We start from the raw sequence: 26153 nt of genomic DNA on the forward strand, positions 1-26153 counted from the left end.
CAACAAATGGAAGATGATTTCAGAAAAAGTACCAGCAGCTGGCGGTGGTAGTGGGGTAGGAATGAGGAAAGGTCTCCTAAAGGTGAAATATGATATAAGTCCTGAAGGAAGCTAGGAAAGAGGTAGAAGGAATATAAAAAGTGATAAAGGAAAACTACAAGTATGGGGGGTCAGCCAATAAAAATACAGGAGAGATAGAAAAGGGTGTATCATGTACAAGGAATGCTAAGGACTCATGTGGCTGGACTGTGAAGTTTACAGAGTTAAAGAAAGTGTGAGAAGTCTAGAAAGATAGGAAGGGGCCAGGATATGAATAAAGCATTTAAAAAGAATAGCGCTATGCCAAATGTTGGGGATACAAACAGAAAAGCAGGACAGTCCCTGCTCTCAAGAAGCTCACATTCCTATTTTTTTTTTTGTAAATAGTATTTTATTTTTTCCAATTACATGAAAAGATAGATTTCAACATTGATTCTTAATAAGATTTTGAGTTCCAAATTTTTTTCCCTCCCTCCCTTCCGTAAGACAGCAAGCAATCTGATATAGGTTATACATGTGTAATCATGTTAAACATATTTCCACATTAGTCATGTTGTGAAAGAAGAATCAGAACAAAAGGGAAAAACCACCAAAAAAAGTATAAAAATGAAAATAGTATGCTTTGATCTGCATTCAGACCTCATAGGTCTTTCTCTGGATGTGGATAGCATTTTCAATATCATAGTTGATCCTTACACAATATTGCTGTTACCATGTACAATGTTCTCCTGGTTCTGCTCACTTCATTCAACATCACTTCATGTTAAGTCCTTCCAGGTTTTTCTGAAATCTACCTGCTCATCATTTCTTATAGCACAATAATATTTCATTACATTCATATACCACAGCTTGTTCAGTCATTCTCCAATTGATGGGTACCCCCTTAATTTCTAATTCTTTGCCACCACAAAAAGAGCTGCTATAAATATTTTTGTAATGTAGATCTTTTCCCCTTTTTTATGATCTCTTTAGGATAAAAACCTAGTAGTGGTATTGTTGGATCAAAGGATATGCACAGTGTGATTGCCCTTAGGGCATAGTTCCAAATTGTTCTTCAGACTGGTTGTATCAGTTCACAACTCCACCAACAATGTATTAGTGTCCCAATTTTCCCACATTTTCTCCAACACTTATCATTTGAGGAGCTCACATTCTACTGGGGGAGATAAAATATGGAAGGTTTAGGTTTCAAAAGAAGTACTATAGGATAAATCTAGTTTAAAGAAAGCTTGTTAAGAGACCCAATTTTATTAAGTCATCTTGAGAATACTTAAAAATGAAAATGGAAGAATAAATACAAGAAAAAAGGAAGATACCCACAAATATTTTTACAAAAAACTTTTTCACTGTCAAGGACAGTTGTCCACCACACTTCTAATATCAAAGTCTAATTCTAATTAATCAACATTCATATGTGGTGTCATAGAATCAAAATTCTAATATCCAAGTCTCAGAAGTACTAATATAGAACAATGGGAAAATAACTGGATTGGAACAAGTGAAAATAAAGATCTGCTTCAGAGTAAACCACAGCTGTGACGGTGACAAGGAATTGATATACAAGGTATCTGAAGGAGAGTTCAAAGGAAAAAAAAGATAGGGAAAAATCTCAGTCTTAAGGTCTTTTATTAATGCTGAATAAAGGTTACTGGAAAAATATTAACAACTATTGACCTACATGCCTATTTTACCCATCTATAAAAATGTTAATGAAAATCACATGGAGGGTGGGCACCCTTGATGAGGATATTTATAGGTTGCAAACAGGCAGGCTTTTGTAAGCAGCATTCCACAGTAAACCACATCTTTACTAACAGCTGAGTTAAAGACAGAACAAGAGCTCACTCTGTTTACTGTTTATTTTTTTAAAAGCATGTAATTCACTAAAGCAAAACACAAGCTTAAAGGCTCTTGTCTAACAACATCTCCCAATCATACATCAAAATTATTCAAGATTCCTTAAAAGATATATTACCTTGTTTGATGACCCTCTGATTACAAAAATCAGGCAAAGCATAACACAAGGAAAGGTATGTTCACCATGATCATGGAGGAGATTCAATGCAAAGGGCAAATTTTAAAAGAGTCTCTATGCATAGCAGGGCAGAGGGTCCAAAAGTGGGAAATATCACCCCCGTATGGGTGCTGGAATGATCCAGAGGTGGGGTGGTAGTAGCCTCAGGTGCTACCGGAAGGCACAGAATAAAAATAAGGGGAGGCGGAAGCATAAAGGGAATAAAATTTTGAGAAATTATTAGTACATATTTCATCTGTTATGAACACACAAAATTCAAGTTGTAACAGATCAGTGATCAAGTCTGCTGATAGGTCTTAACAAGCAAGCCATTGGCAGACTAGAATGCCATGCATTGTAGGTAAATTCAGCATGCATCAGCAGGAATACACATGTGTAATGACTTGTTTATAATATGATTACATGATGCAATATCGCATCATCAAAATTTCCATGTAGGAACCCCCCCCCAACAAATTTACAATAAATTATTAAATTTAAGATGTGTCACTTTTTCAAAAAAATATTTTTTAGAATGATGCAAATTTAAAAAAAACAACACATTAAAGAGCTAAAAAAAAAAGTAGATTTTCAGGGAGGGTGCTAAGTAATTTTTTTTTAAAAGTGGGTGGTAGGCCAAGTAAGTTTGTGAACATCTGATGGCAGGGTCTACCAAATGCTCCTGTTTATATATGATACTGTGTGTTGGTTGTATCAAATGCTATAACATTGCAAAAACTCCAAGAACTCCATAACCACTCAAAAAGAATTTGGCTTAGTCATCCACAAATGAAAAAACTAAATGGATGAAAAATATCACTTGTCCAGAACATGGCATGCATTCATATTATAACTACATAATATAGCAATATATAGAAACTGCTCATTAGTATATATACCTTGGGCAGCCAATCCAAATTGACAAGGTGGACAGAATTCAACAGGTTGAGGAAAGCAGGCTAAATTGTCTCTAGGAAATGATGAAGCTCCTTTAATGACTCCAAACTTCCCCCAGAAACAAAGACCCATTTTAAAAATATCAATATTCTAATAAGCTGCTGTATGACACAGAGTGGAACACTAGTCTCCAAAGAATTAAATATGAGTATCATAAAGATATAATATCACATGTTGGGTGCAAGCATACTGCAATATAAAACAAAACAAGGAACTATGAAGAACTGGGTTAAAAGAGGCTATCATGTATGATTGCAAAATATGATCTGGTCAGAGGCTAGAATAAGAAAGAGTCTATGTGCTCAACCACCATCCTAGCAGTGTCAGGAGAAAGCAAAGAAGGCCTCCAGAATCTTGGGTAGACTTCCTGTGAAAAACTTTAAGGAAAAGCAGACAATAGTCACACAAGACTGGCAGGCACAGAAGGTTCGAATCCACATCATTGAGATCAGACTCATTTTAGTATCTGTACAAATGATTCTGGGAAGAGAGAGGCACTGGCTGTTGGGGAAACACAGAAAGCTTCTTGTGTGAGGTGTACCTTGAGATGAGCCTTGATGGCAACCAGGAGTTCCAAGAGGCAGAGGCCTACATAACTACATACATATGTAGTTAGCCTACATAAGAAATGAAGTTGAGGGGCAGAATGCTGGGGACAGGGTAAGTCTGCCATGTGGATTCAGCCTAGAAAGATAAGAGTGAATACAGACTGTGAAAGATTTTAAATGCCAAACAATTAATATCTTATTGTAGAGGGATTAGGAAGCCAGTGAATATTCTGTGTAGAGGAGTGACATGATAAGACCTTTGTTTCAGGAATATTAATCTGTTATCTGTAAAGATTGGAGAGAAGAGAGATTCAAAGCCAAGAAACAAATTAATTAGGAGGCTATCACATACATGATGAGGGACAGGAGGGATGTGAGAGATATTTATCAGTAGGTAGGCAGTATCACATCAATTGCTTCTGACTACGGTTTGTGAATAAGAGCAAGGATGTGGTCAGAAGGGGCGCATATGGTCAAGTATATGCACAAACTATAGCAAAATAAATACTGTAATTCTGCACAATAGTTCATGTCCCCCTGTTGCTATTTCCTCAGATAGTGCTTTTAAATAGACAAATCTGAGGTCAGTTATTTTCATTAGCAAATTTGCAGACTTCTCTGAGCAACATCTTCCTACAAAATCAGAACAAGAGTCCTAGATCTGAAGACAAGAGAGACTGTGGTTGGAATCCTATCTGCTACTTGCTAACTATGATTAAGGAAAAATCATTTATCTCTAAAACAGAAATAAGATTCTAATAGCCACCCTCTCATAAAACTGTGAGGGTCAAGGGAGAATGCAAAGCACTCTGCAAACATGAAAACTCAATGTAAATATATAGTTGATATCATATTGCTTGTCTTTTCAATGGGTGGGGGAGGGACTGGAGGGAAGGAGAGAATTTGGAATTCAAAATTTTTTAAAAAATCAATGCCTGGGAGAGAGCAGATTGGAGGAGGGGATATCCTGTGGGACTGCTATTTTGGGGTGGTAGATAGGGGAAAAACGGGGAGAAAATTTGTAACTCAAAATCTGGCGGAAACGAATGATGTAAAACAGAGGTTAATAAAGCATTAAAAAAAATAAAAATAAAAAATCAATGCCAAAACAAACAAATGATGAATTAAATATTGTTGAGAAAGAATAAATGGATTAAGCTAAAAAACTATGTAAATGTGAGCTATCATTATTGTATCTCCCAGGGACCTTCTATTTTCTCAGGACACACAAATTTTCTCAGGACAACTGCAGTTGAAATAGTGTTAAAAAAAAAATGGACCACGCATAAATTTTCAAGTATCTTTTTGCAGCAGATAATCTTATTTACATTGATACAGAATCACTTTACATGTTTTAAATTAGACATTAATAGTGGCTTATTTTAAGCAAATTAAAAATGAAATAAAGTGGAACCATTCAGAAACATTCTTCATTAACCTGCCTGACTTTTAGCATAAGTATCTCTTTTAATACTTAGAAGTCATAATATTCAAATAAAGCTGTGGCTACTATGGAAACAGTACACTTTGCTAGTTTAACTTGAAAACCTGAAACTGGTTAGATTACTATTTTTAAAAACCCAAACAAACACTTGTACATGAAGAGAAAATGATTCTTAAGAGTCAAATAATTTAAAGATACTTTTCTGATGATGCCAACAATGTAAGGACAGTAATCCAAGAACCATGGTTGGCAAAAGCGCAATTTGAATGGAACAACTGAACTCTATCCACTTGGGGACATGGGATGTAGTATGACTTGGTACAAGGGCAGTATGGTGGGCTTGAAGTCTGGCTTTAAATGACAAAACTGAAGTAGGAGGGACGACAGGGTACCTTTGTGAGGACAACTCTATAATGATAATTATGTCCTCTAGTCAATACATTTAACCCCCCCCCTCAAACCCCCATTAATCTTCTTAGATCATTAGATGCCTTCACCACATCACCAAAGGGCTTACTTTACAAGATGAACTGTACTCCTAGGATTCACACACAGAAGTGGTTGTGATGAAGGGAGAAATTAAATAGCTCTTGACATACCCTTTTAGAAGGAAAAGGACACTGTCAAGGCATGCTGAGTACTGGCTCCTAGAGAAGAGAGCCTATAGGGACGGATTCACTTGGGCAATTCCTCAGGATACTTACTAAGTGAAAAGTTAATTAGTTCACAGCCATATGCAGCTTAAGGCTTCATTTTAAGCTGTGGGCAGAGGTTTTGTGTTTTTTTTTCTTATTTTTTTAAGTTTCATAGTTACAATTCCCACCACATCCAACTCCAAATTAAACTTATGGCTCCACAAGTGGTATGTAATTGTTCTACTATGTGCAGAGTCGGAAGGATTTGGGTTACCTTCCCATGAACAGGAAATCTGCATCATCTGTTAAGATATCAGGGTCTATCTTAGAGTTAAGGCATATCTTATTGATAAGTCCATCCACTGGTAACCCTATTCTAAGCGGAAATTTGTCACATGATTTTACTGTTGCTGAAGTATGTCAGAAAGCCTCTGCATGCAGCTGCTATTGATCTGGAGTCCTTTCATTTTGCAGTCCAACAGTGTTCCTGAGACTTCCTCTGTCTAGTTTCCAGTGGACCGTTTGCCTGCATGGAAGAGGAAAATTAATAATAATATTTCACTTGGCTTAATTTCAAAATGACAATAGGAAATTCTTGTGGGGGCAAAATTTGCTAAACACTTTCTAGCTGACATGCAGGATCATTTATCCAAATGGGATATACAAAAGACCCAAAACAGGTGTGGGGCTTGGGTAAGACACAACAACCATGGGTAAGCCGCTGCCAATGGATTTGCAAAACCCCTGGATTCCTAACAGTTCTCTGGATCAGTCAAGAGGTTAGAATTCTTGAGTTCTAAGCCAAGTTCTGCCATTAATTCACTCTGTGACCTTGGGCAATTCAGTTTCCCTAACTGCAGAATAGAGAGAGTGCCTGTTGTAAAGAATTAAATAACAGGAATAGGGCTCTGGTTTGAAAATTGTTGCCAAAAAGTGTCAGTGAAGTGGAATGTGATCACAAAGTTGACTGTTGACATAAGGCAATCACAAAGTGATCACTCAGCAATGTATTACTGGTTTTTGCTATTGTTATAATGACAACAGTGCAAGTAACCACAAGTTCCTGACAGGCCTGAGGCTCAAAGTTAAAGTGAGAGAAAAGAACAGTTATTTAAAGGAAGAAAGGGTAGGGAAGAAATACCTCAAGAAATTTCCTACCTCGCCTGGGATATCAGGAACTAAACATTTTCTTAAGTTTGGAAAGGAATCCCTCCTTGTTCTCCCCAGCCTCAGGCCTAGCTCTGCCTCTGGCAGAGCTATCCATGGTGCTGCCACCTGGATACAAACAGCAAAAAAAGCTGTGGTAAAAGGCACATAAAATGTTGTACCATACACCACAGACGGACCATGAGAAAGAACAGTGTTAGCTTGGGAAATCAAGTTGGTAGGGTTACCTCAAGTACTATCCCAAGGAGAAAGAAATAGTTTCTTCTTGGAAGAGCAAAGAACAAAATGGCTGACATTAGAAAGGATTAATCTAAGTGCACCATGGATAAAAACTTTAATGCACTGGAATCTGTTTTTCGTAAGATACAGGTTCATGAAAGTTTGGTAGGATGGGGAGATGAAAAAAATTGAGAATGAAAATGTCAGTTTGTCTTTGATAGTGAAGGTGAAGTATTAACCCAAGACAAGAATGGCTTTGTTACAAAGTGCTTCAATTTACCACAGATTCAACTATATTGTACATAGTGTCTCGGGATGATAGGTTCTACTAAGCTGAAAAGAAACTGAGCCAAGAGGTCATGTGATGAACTGGACATCTATGATCTGAAGAGTGTCCAGGCTAAGCTCAGAATTTCATTACCATACTGGCTACAAGGGGATGAATTTTTTGAACCTAACCACTTTTAAAGCTAATGTTAAGTCATGGAGGGGTTGTATCAATAGAGGGAGTGCCAACACTGATAATCTATCTGAAGCATTATGTAATATACAGCACTTTAAAAAACTTTTTTACCATAGCAGTGACAAGGTAGAGAGTTCTAACTTCGTTCCCATTTTATAGATCAGAAATCTGAGACTAAAGAGAGGTGAAATAACTCACCTATCTTCCCTCACTCCAATTTTCCTCCAGTCCCTCTACCTCTCAGCTTTCTTCCAGGTCATGAACACTACAAAGGCTAAACTCTTCACCTTCCCCTATCTCAGCCCCTTAGTGAATCAGTTAATTCTATGCTATCCTTTACACTGAAGTCCCTTGGCTGTTTGCTCTATTGCCAACCATGCCTTGCCAAACATACCTCAACCTTGGGTTATTTTCATCATCTGCCATCTTTGCTCCTATTCATGGACTAGTGAACAGAGCTGGAGAAAACTCACAAAACCATGCTAACTGGTTCCCCTACAAATATGTAAACTAGGGCCCCATTGCAGCAAAGCAATTTTTTCACACTTGTTAATAGATTCTCTACTGCACTCACCACAGCAGCTCTTCCAAACCTATTCATCCTTACTTGATTCCCATGGCAACTCCACCCCCACCCTTTATCCTCTCAATTGAAGCTTGCCTCATATTTCACCAAATAAGTTGAGGTTTTAACGATAAGCTCGTCTCCTCCCCTCCATCTCAAGATTCAGAAAACTCCCCCACTATCTCTTCCTTCATCTATCTCATATAAAGAAGTGATCCTCCTCTAACATCAACATGTACTCTTGATTCCATTCCATGACATCTCTTCCAGCACTTTTACCTCTATCACCCCCCAGTCAATACTAATTTTCAATCTTTGTCTACTGCTGCCTACAGAGGTGTCTATGGCTCCACTAGCCTTAAAAAACAAAACTAAATATATTCCAAGTATTTCCCCCACCCCCTTCAACCCCACACCCTCCCAATTAATCTTATAACTCTCCTCTTTTATGGATAAACTCCTTGAAAAAGCTGTCTATAACTGGTGCCTCTGCTTCCTCTAATCTCATCTTCTAAACGATATTACCTGGCTTCCATGCCTATCATTCAACTGAAACTGCTCTCTGTAAAGTTACCAATGAATGCTTAATTATGGCTTTTCCTTAATCTTCACCCTTCTTGACTTTTCTGTAGACTATGACACTTGTTTACCCTCCTAGTTTCCATAATATTGTTTTGACCTGCTTCTTTTCCAATCTGTCTGACCATTCCTTCTCAATCTCCTTTGCTGGACCTTCATTCAGGTTGAACCTACTAATTTTGTGGGTGGTAATTCCCTCTCCACCTCCCCCACCCTCACTTCTGCTCCACCCAGGCTCCATCCTTGCCTCTTTTTGGTGATCTCATAAAACTCCCATGGATTCAATTACTATCACAATAAAGATGACTACCAGATCTAGGTATATACAGCCCTAATCTTTCTTTTGACCTCCAGTTTCACAGAACTAACTCTCTCTTGGATAACTCAAACTCAACATGTCTAAAACAGAATTCATTATATTCCTCTCTTCAACACTCTTCTTTTCCTTTTTTTTTTTGGAGGGCAATTGGGGTTAAGTGACTTGCCCAAGGTCACACTGCTAATAAGTGTGTCAAGTGTCTGAGGCTGGATATGAACTCAGGTCCTCCTGACTCCAGGGCTGGTGCTCTATTCACTGTGCTACCCAGCCACCCCTAACACTCCTTTTTTCCTAACCTTAAGGGTACAACCATCCTCCCAGACACCTAAGCTTGCAACCTGTGTCTCATCTTTGACTCCTAATTTGCACTCACCACAATTATCTGATTTGTCATCATGTCTCTTACATGTACTCTTTACTTCTCTATCATTGCCACCACCCTAGTGCAGGCTTTCACTGCCGGACTCCTGGACTATTACAATAGCCTTCTGGCTAGTGTTTCTGCCAGAGTTCAAAGCACCCAGTCCAGGTCATCCTCAGGTCAGATCAGATCATCCTCCTATTCAATAAATTCCAGTACCTCACTATTATCTCTAAGATCAAATACAAAATTCTCTGTAGGGCTTTATTTTCCTACATTTTAAATCTTCATACACTTGACTCCCCTCCGTATACTTTACAATCCAGCTACACTGGCAGACTTGCATCTTTCATTCTGTGATTTTTTTCACTGTCTTTCTCCCCCCCTCCCACACCCCGCCCTATGTCTGGGACATTCTCCCTCTTCGCCTTGGTCTCCTCACTTCCTTCAAGACTCAACTCAAATTCAACCTTCTGAAGATCTTTCCCACCTGCTCCCTATTCCACACCCTTCCTCTGAGATGACCTACCATTTGTACTACATGTATTTTGTATGTACAATTTTTGCATGTTTATTATGAATATTAGAATATTATATTATTATTAGAATATTATATTATTATTATCTTATACTATTAGAATATGTGCTTTGTGGGGCAGCCAGGTAGCACAGCAAGTAAGAGCACCGGCGACCTGGGGATCAAATCCTCTGGGCTCAGACACTTAGCACCCACCCAGAAACACCTGGCCGTGTAACCTTGAGCAAGTTACTTACCCCCGATTGCTTTTAAAAAAAATACGTGCTTTGTGAGGGCAAGAACCATGTTTTTGCTTTTCTTTGCATTCTCTCAGTACTTAGTACAGTGTCTGGCACATAGTAAGCACATAATAAATGCTTTCTGACTGGCCAACCATGAGACAGAAAGTTGATCTGACATAAAATAAAAAAATATGCCAGAGATAACGTCTTCTTCCAAGCACAGAGAGATTTGTCTTCTGACATCAGAACAAAAATATTACCTGCTATGAAGTTAGGGACACACAAAATTGCAATGAAACTGCTCTCTCTTATAACTTCCTTGTATCCTACAGCCATGCAGAAGAACATGGGGTCAAAAGTACCTAGTCATGTGACTGGCCAAGTCATGATCTCCCCATATCTTTTTTTGTCAGGCCCCAGAACAGGAATAAAGACTCTAATAGCTGAATATAGCAAATGAAATAGGTATTTATTAAATACCTAGTATGCTCCAAGCATTATGCAAGGTGTAAGGGATACAAAACAAAAATAAAGCAGTCCCTGCTCTCAAGCAGCTCTTATTTTACTGAAAGAGCCAATATTTATATAAATATGTATATGTAAATATATCTCTAAAAATAAATACAAGAATCAGAATATGGTTAATACACAAGGTGGCACTTGACCACCTGATTTCAAAGGAGAAAAGGGATTCTAAGCAGCAGAGGTAAGGAGGGGAGTACATGTCAGACCAACGAAAGATAGTGCAAAGGTAGGAGATGGGAGATGGCATATGGGATGTAAGGAAAAGCAAGGCCAGTGTAACTGCAACACAGTTTGGGGAGAGGAGTAATGTATAATAAAGTCGGAAAGTTACAGGATGACTTAAGTTGTAAAGGGTTCTAAAAGTCAAACTGAGAAGCCTTTAATGTCATTCTCTAGGTAAGAGAGAGGTAGTAGATTTTGTTGGGTATTAAGAGTCATGTGCTCAGACCAACAATTTAGGAAAAACAAAATATTATTTTGAGGATCGAATGAGATATATAAATTGCCTTGTAAATTAAAGTGCTGGGGACAGTGTAGTACAGGGGGAAAGAACTACAGATTTGGAAGCAGATGATCCAAGTTCAGGTTATGATGATTTTACCTCCTCTGACCTAATAACCCAAGTGTGAAAAAAGTGAATACCCCAGGTAGTCCATAGCACAGCTGTGACTCAAACCCAAGTTTTCTGATTCACAGTTCACTGTTCCTCCTAAGCCATTTTTTTTTTTTGCCTTTTTGGAGGGCAATTGGGGTCAAGTAACTTGCCCAAGGTTATACGGCTAGTATTTTTGTGTGTGTATTAAGTGTCTGAGGCTGGAACCGAACTCAGGTCCTCCTGACTCCAAGGCTGGCGCTTTACTCACTGAACCACCTAGCCGCCCCTAAGCCATTGAGAGAAGTGGGACAAATGAATAAAAATCTAAAGAAAATTATTTGTGGCTTAGGATTTTTTATACATATATCATCTGAAACCATTAATATCCCTTTCAATGTCTTGTGTTCAAGGTCAGTCAATAAATAATTTTTCTTAAAGGGGGCTTAAAAGTGGAAAACACAGTTTAATTTTATAAAGTCATTTGAATCTACAAGTACAGAAAAGCATTTTAATTTCTGTATATGCTTTGCAAACATTTCACGTTTTACTATTAAAAGGTAAATTAAAACATATTACTTTAAGGATCTGTGATTTTTATCTGTGTGAGTACTGCCTCCACCAATGAAGACTAAAAGCCTTTGAATTTTCACCATTTTGACACTGAAGGGTTCTGGTCAACCTTCTGCTGATCAGTATCTCTACAAATTCAGTCTCAGCTTCTCCAGCTGAGTAGAACCTGCTTGAAGCTACACTCAAGTGGAACAGCCTTCAAAAACCAATAGCCACACCTCTCTCCAATTTGTTAATTTAAGTCAAAAGTCAAAAGTAAGATGTGCCTTATAAGAAATTAACTTCAATATAACTTTAGGGGTAGAGACAGGAGAGGTATAAATCCACATGATATAAACAAACTAATTCAGTTGGTCTTGGACTGACTTCATTTCTAATTAAATGTCTTCTCTCTTATATTCCTCATGCTTCTCTCCTTCATATCAACTCTCCATTAGCCATGTTAAGTGAAGGTAGTAATGGCATAAATAATTCAAAAATCAGTTAATTTTTAAATCTAAAATGTTGGTCCTTATAGTTGAATATAGTGTGTCGAATGCTCTGTGAATTCACAATGACTAGTGTCACACTGCTCAGGTTTGACTTCAGAATATTAAGTGTCCGCATGTTCCCTTTAATAATAACATTCAAGGGGCGGCCAGGTAGCACAGCAAGTAAGAGTACCGGCTCCAGTGTTGAGAAGACCTGGAGATCGAATCCCGGGCTCAGACACTTAGCACCCACCCAGAAACACCTGGCCATGTAACCTTGAGCAAGTTACTTAACCCCAATTGCTTAGGGGCGGCCAGGTGGCTCAGCGAGTAAGAGTACCGGCTCCAGTGTTGGGACGACCTGGAGATCGAATCCCAGGCTCAGACACTCAGCACCACACCCAGAAATAACTGGCCGTGTAACCTTGAGCAAGTTACTTAACCCCGATTGCTTAAAAAAAAATAAAAAAAAAAATAACATTCAAATACGCCCAAGTAAAAGAAGTCTCTAAGGTGGTTAAAAGCTGTCCAAGAAGGTAAAAGCCGTTGTCAAGGATATTCCAAAACTGCTTTTAAAAGACCCTAGCTGTATCTTTTATCAATCCACTTAGTGACAAAGTTAATTCAAAATGTCCCAGGTCTGCTCCATAACCTCACCTCTTCACTCCCAATAGTCTTGACTGCTGTTGTGGAAGTGTATGGGGTTACCTCAAGCCCCCTCAGTTCCACCAACATCCTGACTAACAAGAGATAGGCAGAATCAGTCCTCAAATAAGTACAAGCCTTAGCTGAAACAAGTCTTTCTAGCACACACCTTCCCTGGGAGGAGAAAGAATGCATGTTCTATTTTTAAAAGGTCTTTCCGCTGTGAGATGGTAAGTGCTTTTGTTGACCAGTTGTATCATTTCACATAAACCAATCAATCAGGAAACCTGATTATTCAGGTTTCAGTGTCTCCCTTGTATACATTTTCCCCATGATAAAATCAAATCTGCAAAGAAACTGAAGATTAACTTCAAAACCTGCCTTAGTGTTCACTTAGCAACTACAAATGTTTTGCAGGCAGACCTACTGGGATAGTCTAACAGCAAGCTTTTTGAAAGTGGGTAAACCACTTTTTTATACCTTGTACCTGACCCAGTAAACATTTTCACAAATGAAGCACAGTACAAGTAGACGGGAGAGCTTGTATTCTTCCTATTCAGTAGCTCTCAGAATCCTATATATGACACCTCAAAAGGCTTTTGAAAACCTGTGTGGTGAAATGCCTAGAATGGTGACAAACAGGGATTTTAACACCATGGTGAGACTTCTTTTTTTGGGGGGCTTTTCGGAGGGAGAGGAAGGGCAGTTGGGATTAAGTGACTTACCCAAGGTCACACAGCTAGTAAATGTGTCAAGTATCTGAGGCCGGATTTGAACTCAGGTCCTCCTGACTCCAGGGCTGCTGCTGTATTCACTGCACCACCTAGCCACCCCTAGTGAGACTTCTTAATGAAATTTAATATTGTTTGTGTCCTATTTTAATGTGTGAGTACACTGTAGAGTGACTGTCTATTTGACTTTCTCCAGAGGATGTAAAAAAGTTATATACATGCCTTATACAATAACAGAGCACTTTACTGAAGTGAAGGCTATGATTCTTAAGTGTGATCTTGATTATGCCTTGGAACAAATTCTGCCTGGGAACATAACTGAAATTTTAAGTCGATGAGAAAGGAGAATTTGATATGTAAGATTTCATTTTATAAACAACTTTTATAAAATGCAACCAATGAATAAAGTAAGGTCAAACTATTCCATTTATGTCAAAGAAAACATGAAACCAAGATCTGGCTTACAATGAAAAAAAATTACAGAAACTGCCATATACCCTAAAATCTTAATGAAAGTTATCCTGAATGAATCATTTTAATGTTTCCAGGCAAAAAGGACTCTTTGAGAACAGAAATAAGATAAAATGTTCTAAATTATTCAATGATGCTTATTGTTGTTGTTGTCAAAATTCTACCTATAAAAGTTTTGTCCCTAGCTTTCTTGTGCTCTGCATTATCTATTCCTCTGCATACAGCAGGTGCTCAATAAAAGCCCATGAAAATATATATTTTTTTAATTGTAGTATTATATGTAATAATAACAAAACCTGAAGCTGGGCTTGGTATATTTGTGACATAATGAGTAATGGTGGCTGTATTAGCCACTCTATTCCTAGACTGGGGATAGAAGACCCAGTCTCAAAAGAACAAATTATAAAGTAGAACAAAATACATGCCCACTGATAAGAGCTCAACAAATTATATTACTATAATAGAATACTACTGTTCTGTAAGTAATGATGAATTATGAAAAATTCAGAAAAAGATGAGAATCGTTATAGGAAACAAGAATGTGGTCAAAAGAATAACATATAAAATAATTATAACAATATCATAACAATGTGGAAAGTCACCTACAACCATGGTCAACTGCAACAGTTGGTACCAGTACCAACTTGTAAAAGTTGAAAAACTCATTTCTCTGTTCTTTAAACAACTAACTTTTTTCAAAAGATTTGGGGTGCTTATTTGGTGATATCTGTCTAACAAAATACACCAGTATTTATTTTATTCTATTGATGATGATAGAACAATCCTTTCCAACTGCTTCACTGACAAACCTTGAATGTTACTAAAAAGCTCTTTGCTGGTCTAACATACCATTCAATCAGCGCCATTAAGTTCTCAAAACTCTCAAACTTTTTACAATACATCAAGTACAAAATAATGAAATGGCAATGATATATCAAGACTGTATTGGTTATCCCCCTAAAACAGACATCCTGTGCTAAAAAGACAGAAGGGATTGCAGAAGGAGACCATCTTTTCTGAACCAGAAATGCATGATGTTTTTCTCACTGAGAGTAGTAGTATTAATTATTAAAACAATTACTAATGTGGAAGACTGAAGCTTTGGCTTTGATGTACTTATATTTATTAAAATAATTTACTTAAGCTTATTTACTTGTAGTTTTCATACAAGGCTTCTCTAATAGCAGTGTTTTCCTCACAGTAACCCTACAAGGTAGGTACTGAAATTATGATTCTCTTCATTTTATAGGTGAAATGACCTGTCCATACTCACATGGCTAACATCAGAGCTGGAAGCTGAACCCAGGTTTTCTGACTTCTAAATCCTATGCGCATTCCAGGATGCCACATTGCCTTTCTAACATTATACATCACATTTAAGCTCAGAACAAACTCTTTTGACTTCTCATTTTTAACCAAAATCAATGCTGAAAATGTTTAAAGGTCAAATGATTACTTGTTGTTTGATACTTTGCACTCCTATTGAATACTATATATGACACCTCAAAAGGCTTTTGAAATCAGAACTCTCTCCAAAAGCATGGATGAGCAGTTCTGAAGCAGGGATTAAATGTTATGCCCAAGGTCACAAAGCAAGTGGCAGAACAAGTGTGATAGAACCCAGGACCCTTCCTAACTACTCTACAGAGATTCCCCTCTAGCAAGAGGCACTTAATATTCTTACCGTAGCAAAATATATAAAGAGAAAATTATATTCTTTTTAAGAAAATGATACCCTTCTAGTCATTCCGTTTCCAAATGCGTGTTGTCTGCTTATAATAATGACTCTAGAAAAGATGGCAAATATACAACACTTAAAAATACTGGAGTAAAAGAAATGTTGATATACTTATCTCTCAATGCCCCCACGAGTGAGCGGGAAGTTTTTTACTCATTCTTCCCAAAAGAACCAGAATTCTGTGTCCCACTCAGTCACCTCTAAAGCATTAAGAAACGTCTCATGAAATCCTTACCAGTAGCTGTATTTATGACACCATTTACTGTCCCTTCAACATCAGTCTCATCCTCTGCGTAGCTAAGCATTAGGCTTTGCTGCCTGCTCGTCAACCTTCTGTGAAGGGCAAATAAGGCAACATACCATTATTTCTGAGTGGCTATTGAATGCTTGTTTTGGACAAGGACATATGATAGTCTTTAGTACATAGTAAACAATGATACACCTTATCCATGTCTACTATATTCAAGAATTCTTTAGTGTATACATTGCATGTCCAGGAAAAATAAAGGTTCATTATAACATTCAGATACAAAGACATGCTTCTCCATACTCTTACACTTATAAAAAGGACTACATGTTCACTTACACTCTTCTTTTTAATTGCTACATCTAAATAATCTCTGCATTATCTTATAAAAAAAAGCATTCAACACAAAACTGTGACCAATATACTGTGGTCCTCAGGTTGATCTATTTTTCTACTCTATTAACCAAATGATACATCCTCCTATTTTCTTTCATTTACCATAAAAACATATATGTTTCTAAAAGCTTTCACTACAATTTCAGAAAAGTGTATGCAGAAAAAATTTTGGCTACAGGCCAAAAAAAAAAAAAAGTGACTTGTTGCAAAAATGTCGATTTCTTACCCCTAAAATGTGGAGGGGAAATTCACCAAATATAGTAAAAACAACCAGATTTTTCCACAAAACTTAAATGAAAATCAAATTCTGAAATACTTCTCAACAAATTATTTCAACAATAACCATTAACCACCAGAGATTCTTCCAAGGGAAAAAGTGTTATTGCAAAAAGTAAGGAAGAGTAATTCAGAAGCAGAGCAATTTTCATTACATATAGAGTAATATTCTCAGTAAGTGTTGTTGACTGCTACCAAAGTGAAAGATTTATGAGATTCTAATATACTGTCAAACTAGTCACTTACCTGGGAATTCTAACCTTTATATGAATGTAGTGGTCACCATAGCCATAACTATTAATCCGGGGGATGCCTTTCCCACTCATTCGAATCTTTTGGTCAGTCTGCATCCCAGGAGGAATCTATGAATGCAAAAGAAATCGGCTAACAATGCTTTTGTTCCTAGAGGCCTAAATAAACAATTTTGATTATAGTAAGATAATCTTAAAGTGCTGCCTTGGGAAGAGTTAGCTGTCATTTTATCTACTAATTGTTCAATGAACTCCAAACTTCACAAATCTGAATATTCTCTCTAACCATGCAGATTATAATCCAAACATCTTTTCATAAAATTCTCCACAGAAGACTGACCCAATGAGTTGGAAGTCTACCTTCTAGGTTGTTTTTTTTTTTTAACATTCAATGGCCCCTGATCCCTTGCTTCAGCTACATGACCAATTCACTTCCTTTTCCCAACAAATACAAAACTTAAAAGTGTTATATGGGGGGGCAGCTAGGTGGCACAGTGAATAGAGCACCCGGCCTGGAGTCAGAAGCACCTGATTTCAAATTCGATCTCAGACACTTTAACACTTGCTAGCCATGTGATCTTGGGCAAGTCACTTAACCACAACTGCCCTGCCTTCTCCCCTCCAAAAAAAAAGTGTTATATAAACATGAGCTATTATTATTATTATTATTACCATTATCATACATTTTAAGTCTATTTAAAAGTCACTTCTTGCATATAAGTTCTTATTGTTAATAGGCTATAGCCTACTTAAGCATATAATACGTCTCTAGAATTCCCAGTTGGGTCATCTGTGATTTTGATATTTCATAAATTATAATGTTACTGACTGAGACCAGTTCAGATTGAGGTCAATTCAACTGAGGCCAATCATGACTTTTAATAAGGAAAAGATAGTTTATATTCAACAACAACTAAAAATGTGCTTTATTCTAAATGTAAAAGCATAACCCTAAAGTTTGCATGTTATTAATTCAGCAGTTACAGGACACTTGAATTTCATTTTCCCACGCAGGGCAAATCATAGGGAAGCAAAATAGCAGGGCAGTAAAGAGACTCCCTTAATTTCCTGCAGACCAAGTAACTTACCGTGACATTGATTGTCTCATATAGCCCCTGAGCTCTGGCTGTCCCACCAAGGACAGCTTGAGCTACAGAAATAAAGAGGTCTGAGTGGATATCTGCTCCATCCCTCCTAAACACAGGACTTCTCTGAACCTAAAATTATCAAGGATGAAAAAGATTATTATCAAGAGACCAAGTCCTGTAAATGATGTATTATTTACCAGAAAACCAAATTCTGTGGTCTGAGGTACAATTTTAACCCTTTCTGCTTTTGTTTAAAGGAGAATGATGACCAAGACTATACTTCCCCAAAGTGTTTCGATGTTTTGGACTCAGGTTTTCTCCATCCTCAAAAACTATCTGTCCTTTTTCAACACTGAATAGTAAGGAGGGAAAAAAAGCTCCATTTTTTTTTTCAAAAATCATGTGCTATATATATACAAAAATAAAAGAAATTTCCTCATGAGTCTATTTCTTGAGCTCAGGAGGATGGAAATGCAGTGAGCCAATCTTCCTGGGTGTCCAACACTAAGTCCATTACCAACAAGGTGAGAGCTCCCAGGAGTGGGGGTCCACCAGGAAAGACCTCCTTGCCTAAGTGGGTGCTAACTATCCCAGGTCTGAAACAGAGCAGGTCAAATCTCCCATGCCAATCAGTAATGAGATCAGGTTCATTAGCTGCCCCACCATTTGCATCTAAAATGAAATAGGAAAATCAAGTCTTTTAAATTTTTTTCAAAGGTGGGTTTTCCTCACCAGATTGTGGAGTTGGAGAAGCCAAGACCAATCCAATGGCTAACATTTATTAAGTGTCTGTAATGTGGATGGAAGGACACAACACGTACACAAAAAAGTATACACATATATTTACATACAGACGCACAATAATTTAGGGAGAACTAACAACCATATTAACAGTATGGAGGAGGTGACACCTCAGACATGCTTTAAAGATCATAAATGTTAGAGGACCTGTAGGAAAACAGGAGCTCTACTGTACTGTTGGAGGAACTGTGAACTGATATAGCCATTCTAGAAGGCAACTGGGTACTATGGCAGAAAGTTATCTTTAATTCAGCTATAGCAGTACTAGGCCTATAACCCAAAAAAATTAAAGAGGAAAAAGATGTGCAAAAATATTCACAGCAGCTCTTTCTGTGGTGGTGAAAAATTGCAAACTAAGGCAACAGGTATCCTACAGGAGAATGAGTAAACAAATTTATAATACATACATATAATAAAATATTGTGTCACAAGAAATAAAGAAAGTTTCAGAGGAAATTAAGAAGATGTATCAAGTGATGCTGTACAAAGTTAGTGAAAAAAGGAAAATAATTTATACAATGATAACGTTATAAAGAAAAAAAATTTTTAATGACCTTAGGACTCCAATCAATACAATGACAAATCATGAGTCTGCGAGATGAAACCTGTAATTCGTCTTCACAAAGGCGATGAAATGACAGTCATCTTCAGACATGCCTAATGAGAGAATTCATTTTGCCAGACTACATACTCAATTTCTCCTTAAAAGCCACTCAGGAATTCATATTTGTCCTAGAAATAATTACAAAGCCACCAGATAGCATGATATGGTCATTATAAACCTGTGCTTTAGGAAAATCACTTTGGCAGCGTGTGGAGAATGGATTGGGTGAGAAAAGACTTAAGGCAGGGAGGTCATTATAATAGTCCAGGTGATTAGGGCATGAACTAAGGTGGTAGCTATGAGTAAAGAGAACGAAAAGGATGCAAGTAGGGGAGAGTGAAGAGTAGAGGATAACACCTAAATTGAGAAATTCATGAAAAGAGACAGTTTTAGGGCAAACAAAGAGTTGTTTTAGACATTCTAATTAAAGATATCTATGGGAAATCCAGTCTGGAATACAAAAAAGGTAAGTGGCAATGTGGAGCTATAGCTGAGAAGAAAAATCAAGCTGGAGACACATATATGCGAGTCATCTGCATAGAAATGGTAACAAAATACATGGGTACTGATAAGACCTCCAAATGAGAATGCAGAGAAAGAAGAATGCCCAGAACAGAGCTTTGAGATACAACCAGTTAAGAGATGTGACATAGGGGCGGCTGGGTGGCACAGTGAATACAGCACCAACCCTGGAGTCAGAAGGACTGGAGTTCAAATCTGGCCTCAGACACTTAACACAAAACTAGCTGTGTGACCTTGGGCAAGTCACTTAACCCCAACTGCCCTGCCTTCCCCCCTCAAAAAAAAAAAAAGAGATGTGACATAGATGATGAACCAGTCAAAGAGACTGAGAAGTTGTTACATAGGTAGGAGAAGGTAGGAGAAAGCAGCATCATGAAAACCCAGACAAAAGAGAAGATAGTCTATAATATTAAAAGGTCAAAAGATGAGGACTGAGAAGAGACCATAAAATTTGGCAATCAGATCACTGGTAACATTGGAGGCAGTAGGTTTTTAGTGCAGAGATGAGTCTGAAGAGAGTTTTGAGGACACTGAGGAATGAGGAGATTAGGGTGTTGGAAGAAGCACCAACACATACATTGAAATTCCCTAATATAGGGAAGGAGCTGGGGAGGAAAGGCTGTGTGCCAGGTATTGAAAAAAAAAAAGAATTAACATGGTGTCTGGTAGACAAAACAACCATCATGATCTGAAATGTACGATAAATCTGGAAGTGACCATCAAAAAAGGAGATGTGGAATGATGGTGGCAAAAGAAGAACTCAGAATTAATGGGCAATGAGTACATGACAAAGCGCACACAAAGACATTAAGGATAGTCAGAGTCAGCTGAGGGAAGCTAACTTTCTTTATGTGCCATAAAGATGGAAGGAGATTGAGAGAAAAAGTTTTAAAATGAAAGCAAAGTTAGTTATGGAACAAAAACTCTAAAGGACACAGGTAAAGAGTTGGAATGAAACACAGGAGTAAAGCTGAGTAAGCTGAGAAGGAGAAGGTGAAGGCAGGGAAGGGTGGAGAGGCTGGTTTATTCCTAGACAGCCTAGGATTACATATCCCAAGGACTGGGAAAGGAGCAAGTGGTGGGAGTGTGCTACAGTCCCACTGAAGACAGCGGATGATTAATTAGAAGATGAGAATTTTCGGTCTGTAGTCCTGACTGAGGGCCTTAAGCAGAGCTTGGATGACTCAATTTTTGTGGCAGCAATTTCTTATATTGTCCTTTATGTCTTGATTATCCCCAAATACCTAGGGGATACTGTCTACTGCACTCAGTTATTTAGGAACTTTCCTTTACTTATATATTGCCAGCACCTGTCTACTATAGGTAGCAGACAGGTAACTGCTAATAGTTATCTTACATGGGGGCGGCTAGGTGGTGCAGTGAGTAAAGTGCTGGAGCTGGAGCCAGGAGGAGCCAAGTTCGGTTCCGGCCTCAGACACTTAACACCCACACAAAAAAACTAGCCGTGTAACCTTGGGCAAGTTACTTAACCCCAACTGCCCTCCAAAAAGCAAAAAAATCAAAAAACAAACAAAAAAAGTTATCTTACTGATTTCAACATTTTCATTAAAAACCCCCCCCAATTTCAAGAAATATTTCCAATACATTTGTCTAGTCCCTGCTTGCACTTAAAAGAGAAAATGCTACCTCTACTTTTCCTACCTTCCTTAGGATGACAGAAGATTCTGTGTTTGCTATATAAAAAACAACCAACAGATAACCTTTAACATACCTTGAATGTTATAAAAATTTCTTTTTTCCCTACAGGCATTCTAACAGTCTGGCCATCCTCCACTCCTGTAATATGAACAAAATTAAATATTTTTAAATTTTTTAGATCATTCAGGTTCCTATTACAAGACCCCTTATGACCTCACTACTCTAATGCTGTATTTTACCAACAAAAAAAGTACGTATCTTTCTAGAAAGGCAAGAAGTAAGATTTCTTGAAATTAAACATTTTTTTTAAAGTGAAAAAGCACCACAGAAACCACAAAAGAAATTATTATACTTCTAGGAGATGCATATTTGGCTCCTACTGGAGGAAGAGTTAGAGAACCAAAGGAAAGGAAATTAAGGCAATGTTGAGACTATTTTTTCCCCTAATAAGGTATATAAAGTAAAATACTTTAAAAAAAGTAAAAATAGTAAAATAAAAAGGATGAATGATGCCAAATGTATTAAAAACTTTGATTTTAAAACACCTCCAAATATTTATTATTTTTAACCTGTCTTTACTACAACTTTATCAAAGGTTTGTAAAGAGTAAAAAGGTCATCTCAAACTAAAGCATCAGTTCTACACTAAGTATAAAAACGAACCTGCAGGTACTGGGACCACAACCTTCTTCTTCTGTTTGGCTTGTCCTGTTCCCCTACATACTACACAAGGAGTAGTTATTATGGATCCACGGCCTCCACATCGTCTACATGTAGAACGCATCACAAAAGGACCTGTATTTATGGTTTCCTGTAGAAAAGAGGAAGAAAAATGGATATATTTCTTTCACTTTCATATACTGCAAGACAGCTACTAAATATAGTTCTCATGGTATATACCATGAAAATGACTCACTAAAGATTTAGATATTTTACAAGTGTGAGTATAAAATTAATAAAGCCCCACAGATTAGATGTCCTTCAAACATTTTAATCTAACATAGCACTCTAGAAGTAATAAATCTATCTCTGAATACTAAAAAAAAGTGTACATTGGTTTTATCAATAATGGAAAATGAGAGTCTATCTCCTCTGCAAGAGTACCTGAAAATTCTACCCATGCAACTAGAAATTTGGCGGGGAAGCAAAGTAACTTATGAAGGTTTTTTGTTTTCTTTTCTTAATTTATGAAATGTTATAAGGTTATCAGTTGATTTTACTGCATTCACAGAGTCACTGACTATAGGTTCAGAGATCATAATATAGTGTTAGATAGGACCTTGGATGCAATGGAGTTCAAACCAACTTATTTTATAAATCAGGACACTGAGTTAAATGACTTGCACCACATCTCACAGCTTATAGGAATCTAAAGCAGAAGCCAGGATGGCCTTTCTCCCAAAATAGCACTGAAGGAGAAGAAGGAAGCCATTGTTTCCCCCAAGACAGAAGGCCTTGAAGGCCAAGAAGGCAGTGCTGAAGAGTATCCATAAACACAAAAAGATCCGAACATCCCCCTACCTTCCGGTGACCCAACACACTAAGACTTCAAAAGCAGCCCAAATACCCTTGGAAGAGTGCCCCTCGCAGAAACAAGCTCGATCACTATGCCATCATTAAGTTTCCCTTGACTATTGAGTCTGCTATGAACAAGACTAAGGACAACACCACCCTAGTCTTCATTGTGGATGTCAAAGCCAACAAGCATCAGATCAAGCAGGTCGTAAAGAAGCTGTATGACATCAACGTGGGCAAGGTCAACACACTGATACAGCCTTATGGAAAGAAGAAGGCCAATGTCCGACTTGCTCCAGACTACGATGCTTGAGATGTTGCCAACAAAATTGGAATCATCTAACTTAATTACTGTGTCCAGCTGTGTCCCATTCCACCTACAATAAAAAGATGCTTTATTTATTTTTTTTTTGGGGGGGGGAGCCAGAATGCAAGTGTAGCATGCTATCTACCACATCACACTGCCCCCTCATTGGCTGCTATGTATGAATAAGTACCAACAATGGCATTGTCTTTAATATTCAGGTCATGGCCCCACCTTAAAGTTTTGTGGAATATGGTATAAGATGTTGCCCTAAGCCTAATTCCTATCAGTCTGCTTTCATTTTCCCAGCAGTTCTGAAATAAGAGATTTTTTTCCCATTATTTATGTTTTTAGGTCTTATTTTAAACACTGGGCTACCAAATTTTCTTATTTCTGATTCTTCCTGTCTAATCTAATCTACTGATCTATTTTTTCTATTTTTTAAAAAAACTATTCATATTTGCTACTCTTCTATTAGCCTATTTAATTAGTATAATTTTAGTATTTTATTTTTCCAAATTAAATACATAACAATTTTTAACCTTCGTTTTTTACAATTTTGAATTCCAAAATCTTTCACCCTCCCTCCTCTCCCCCTCATTGAGAATGAAAGCAATTTAATAAAGGTCATACAGGTACAGTTGTGCAAAATATTTTGATATTAGTCATGCTGTAAAAGAAAACAGACCAAAAAAGAGAAAAACTTAAGAAAAATAAAGTTAAAAAAGAGTAGGTTTCAATCTGCATTCAACTCCATCAGTTCTTTCTAGGGATATCAATAGCATTTTTCATCATAGGTCCTTCAGAATTGTCTTGGATCTTTTTATTGCCAAAAACAGCTAAGTCTACATAGTTGATCACTGTACAATGTGCTGTTACTATGTACAACGTTCTCCTGGTTTGTTCACTTCATTGCATCAGTTCATCTAAGTCTTTCTAGGTTTTTCTGAAAGCATCTTGCTCATTATTTCTTACAGCAAAGTAGTTTTTCATCACAATCACATACAACTTGTTCAGTCATCAGTGGGCATCCCCTCAATTTCCAATTCTTTGCTACCACAAAATGAGCTGTTTTAAATGTTTTTGTATATATAGGTCCTTCTGCTTTTTAAAAAAAATCTCTGGGATAAAGACCTAGTAATGGTATTACTAGGTCAAAAGGTATGCAGTTCTATGGCCCTTTGAGCATAGTTCCAAACTTCTTTCTAGGACTGACACATCAGTTTACAACTTCAGCAATAATACATTAGTCTATAAATTTCCCTACATACTCTCCAACATCTTTAATTTTCCTTTTCTGTCATATTAGCCAATCTGATAGGTGTGAGGATCTAATCAAAAATGATTTAGATCATTTCTTCACATGCCTAAAGATAGCTTTGATTTCTTCATCTGAAAACTGCCTGTTTATATCCTTTGACCATTTAGCAACTGGGGAATGAATGACTTGTATTCTTACAAATTTAATTCTGTTCTCTATATATCTGAGATGAAGTCTTTATAAAAAAAAACAACTTGCAGTAAAAATCTCAATTTTCTGCTTTCCTTCTAATCTTGGTTGGTTTTGTTTGTGTAAAAACTTTTGTCATTTAATGGAATCAAAATTATCCTGTCTACATCCTATAATATTCTCTTTAAGTTGCTGGGTCCTAAATTTTTCTCTTATCTATAGATGTGACAGGTAAACTATTCCACTTTCCCCTAATTTGTTCATATTGCCCTTTATATGTAAATGATGTCCCCATCTTGACCTTATTTTGGTACATGGTGTGAGGTGTTGGTCTATATCTAGTTTCAGCCCAAACTGCTCCCCAGTTTTCCCAGCGATTTATGTCCAATAGTGACATAAATCCAAAAGTTTGGATCCTTGTGCTTATCAAACACAAAATTACCATCATTATTTCCTACCATGTTTGCGTACCTCATCTATTCCACTAATCCCCAACTCAATTTCTTGCCAGTACCAGACTATTTTGATGATTACTACTTTATAATATAGCCTGAGATCTGTTACAGCTAGGCCACTTTCCTTCACATTATTTTTCCAATAATTCCTCTTAATATTCATGATCTTTATTTCTTCCAGATGAATTGTTAATGATTTTTTTCTAGCGCTATAAAATAATGTTGGCAGTTTGACAGGTATGGCACTGAACAATACTATTAATTTAAACAAAACTATCATTTTTAATATATTGGCTTGGCCTACTCATGAGCAATTAATATTTTTCCAACACTTTAGATCTGACTTTATTTATGTGAAGTATTTTGTATTGTGTTCATACAGTTTCTGAGTTTGTCTTAGCAGGTGGATTCTCAAGTATTTTAAATTGTCAACATTTATTTTAAATGGAATTTCTCTTATCTCTTGCTGCTGGACTTTGTTGGTAATGTGTAGAAACACTAATGATTTATGTGGGTTAATTTTACATCCTGTGACTTTGCTGAAGTTGTTCATTATTTCAACTTCTTTTTTTAGTTGATTCTCTGGGACATACCATATCATCTACAAAAAGCTATAGTTTTGTTTCTTCATTGCCTATTCTAGTTCCTTCCATTTTTTTTTCTTCTTATTGATACAGCTAGCATTTCTAGTACAATACTGAATAATAGTAGTGATAATGGGCATCCTTGCCTCATCCTTGATTTACTGGGAAGGCTTCTAGCTTATCTAATT

General features: G+C 37.1%; 1 protein-coding gene across 2 annotated transcripts in view; it reads right to left on the minus strand.

Annotated features, from left to right (window-relative positions):
- Positions 1 to 4856: 4856 nt before the first annotated feature.
- DNAJA3 (DnaJ heat shock protein family (Hsp40) member A3) overlaps positions 4857 to 26153 on the minus strand; it is a 161799-nt gene continuing 140502 nt past the window's right edge. For both annotated transcript variants that reach the window (XM_069106515.1, XM_069106524.1), the window contains 7 exons: positions 22321 to 22468; positions 21732 to 21796; positions 18073 to 18201; positions 16980 to 17095; positions 16050 to 16147; positions 6796 to 6912; positions 4857 to 6163 (listed from right to left, as the gene is read on the minus strand). In XM_069106515.1, the coding sequence (XP_068962616.1) occupies positions 6809 to 6912; positions 16050 to 16147; positions 16980 to 17095; positions 18073 to 18201; positions 21732 to 21796; positions 22321 to 22468 (660 nt within the window). In that variant the 3' untranslated portion in view covers positions 4857 to 6163; positions 6796 to 6808. The remainder of the gene's footprint in view (positions 6164 to 6795; positions 6913 to 16049; positions 16148 to 16979; positions 17096 to 18072; positions 18202 to 21731; positions 21797 to 22320; positions 22469 to 26153) is intronic.

The sequence above is a fragment of the Petaurus breviceps genome, unplaced genomic scaffold (assembly GCF_028583685.1).
Source record: "Petaurus breviceps papuanus isolate PSGF00001 unplaced genomic scaffold, PetGlider_PUasm1.0 138, whole genome shotgun sequence".
Classification (NCBI taxonomy): domain Eukaryota; kingdom Metazoa; phylum Chordata; class Mammalia; order Diprotodontia; family Petauridae; genus Petaurus; species Petaurus breviceps.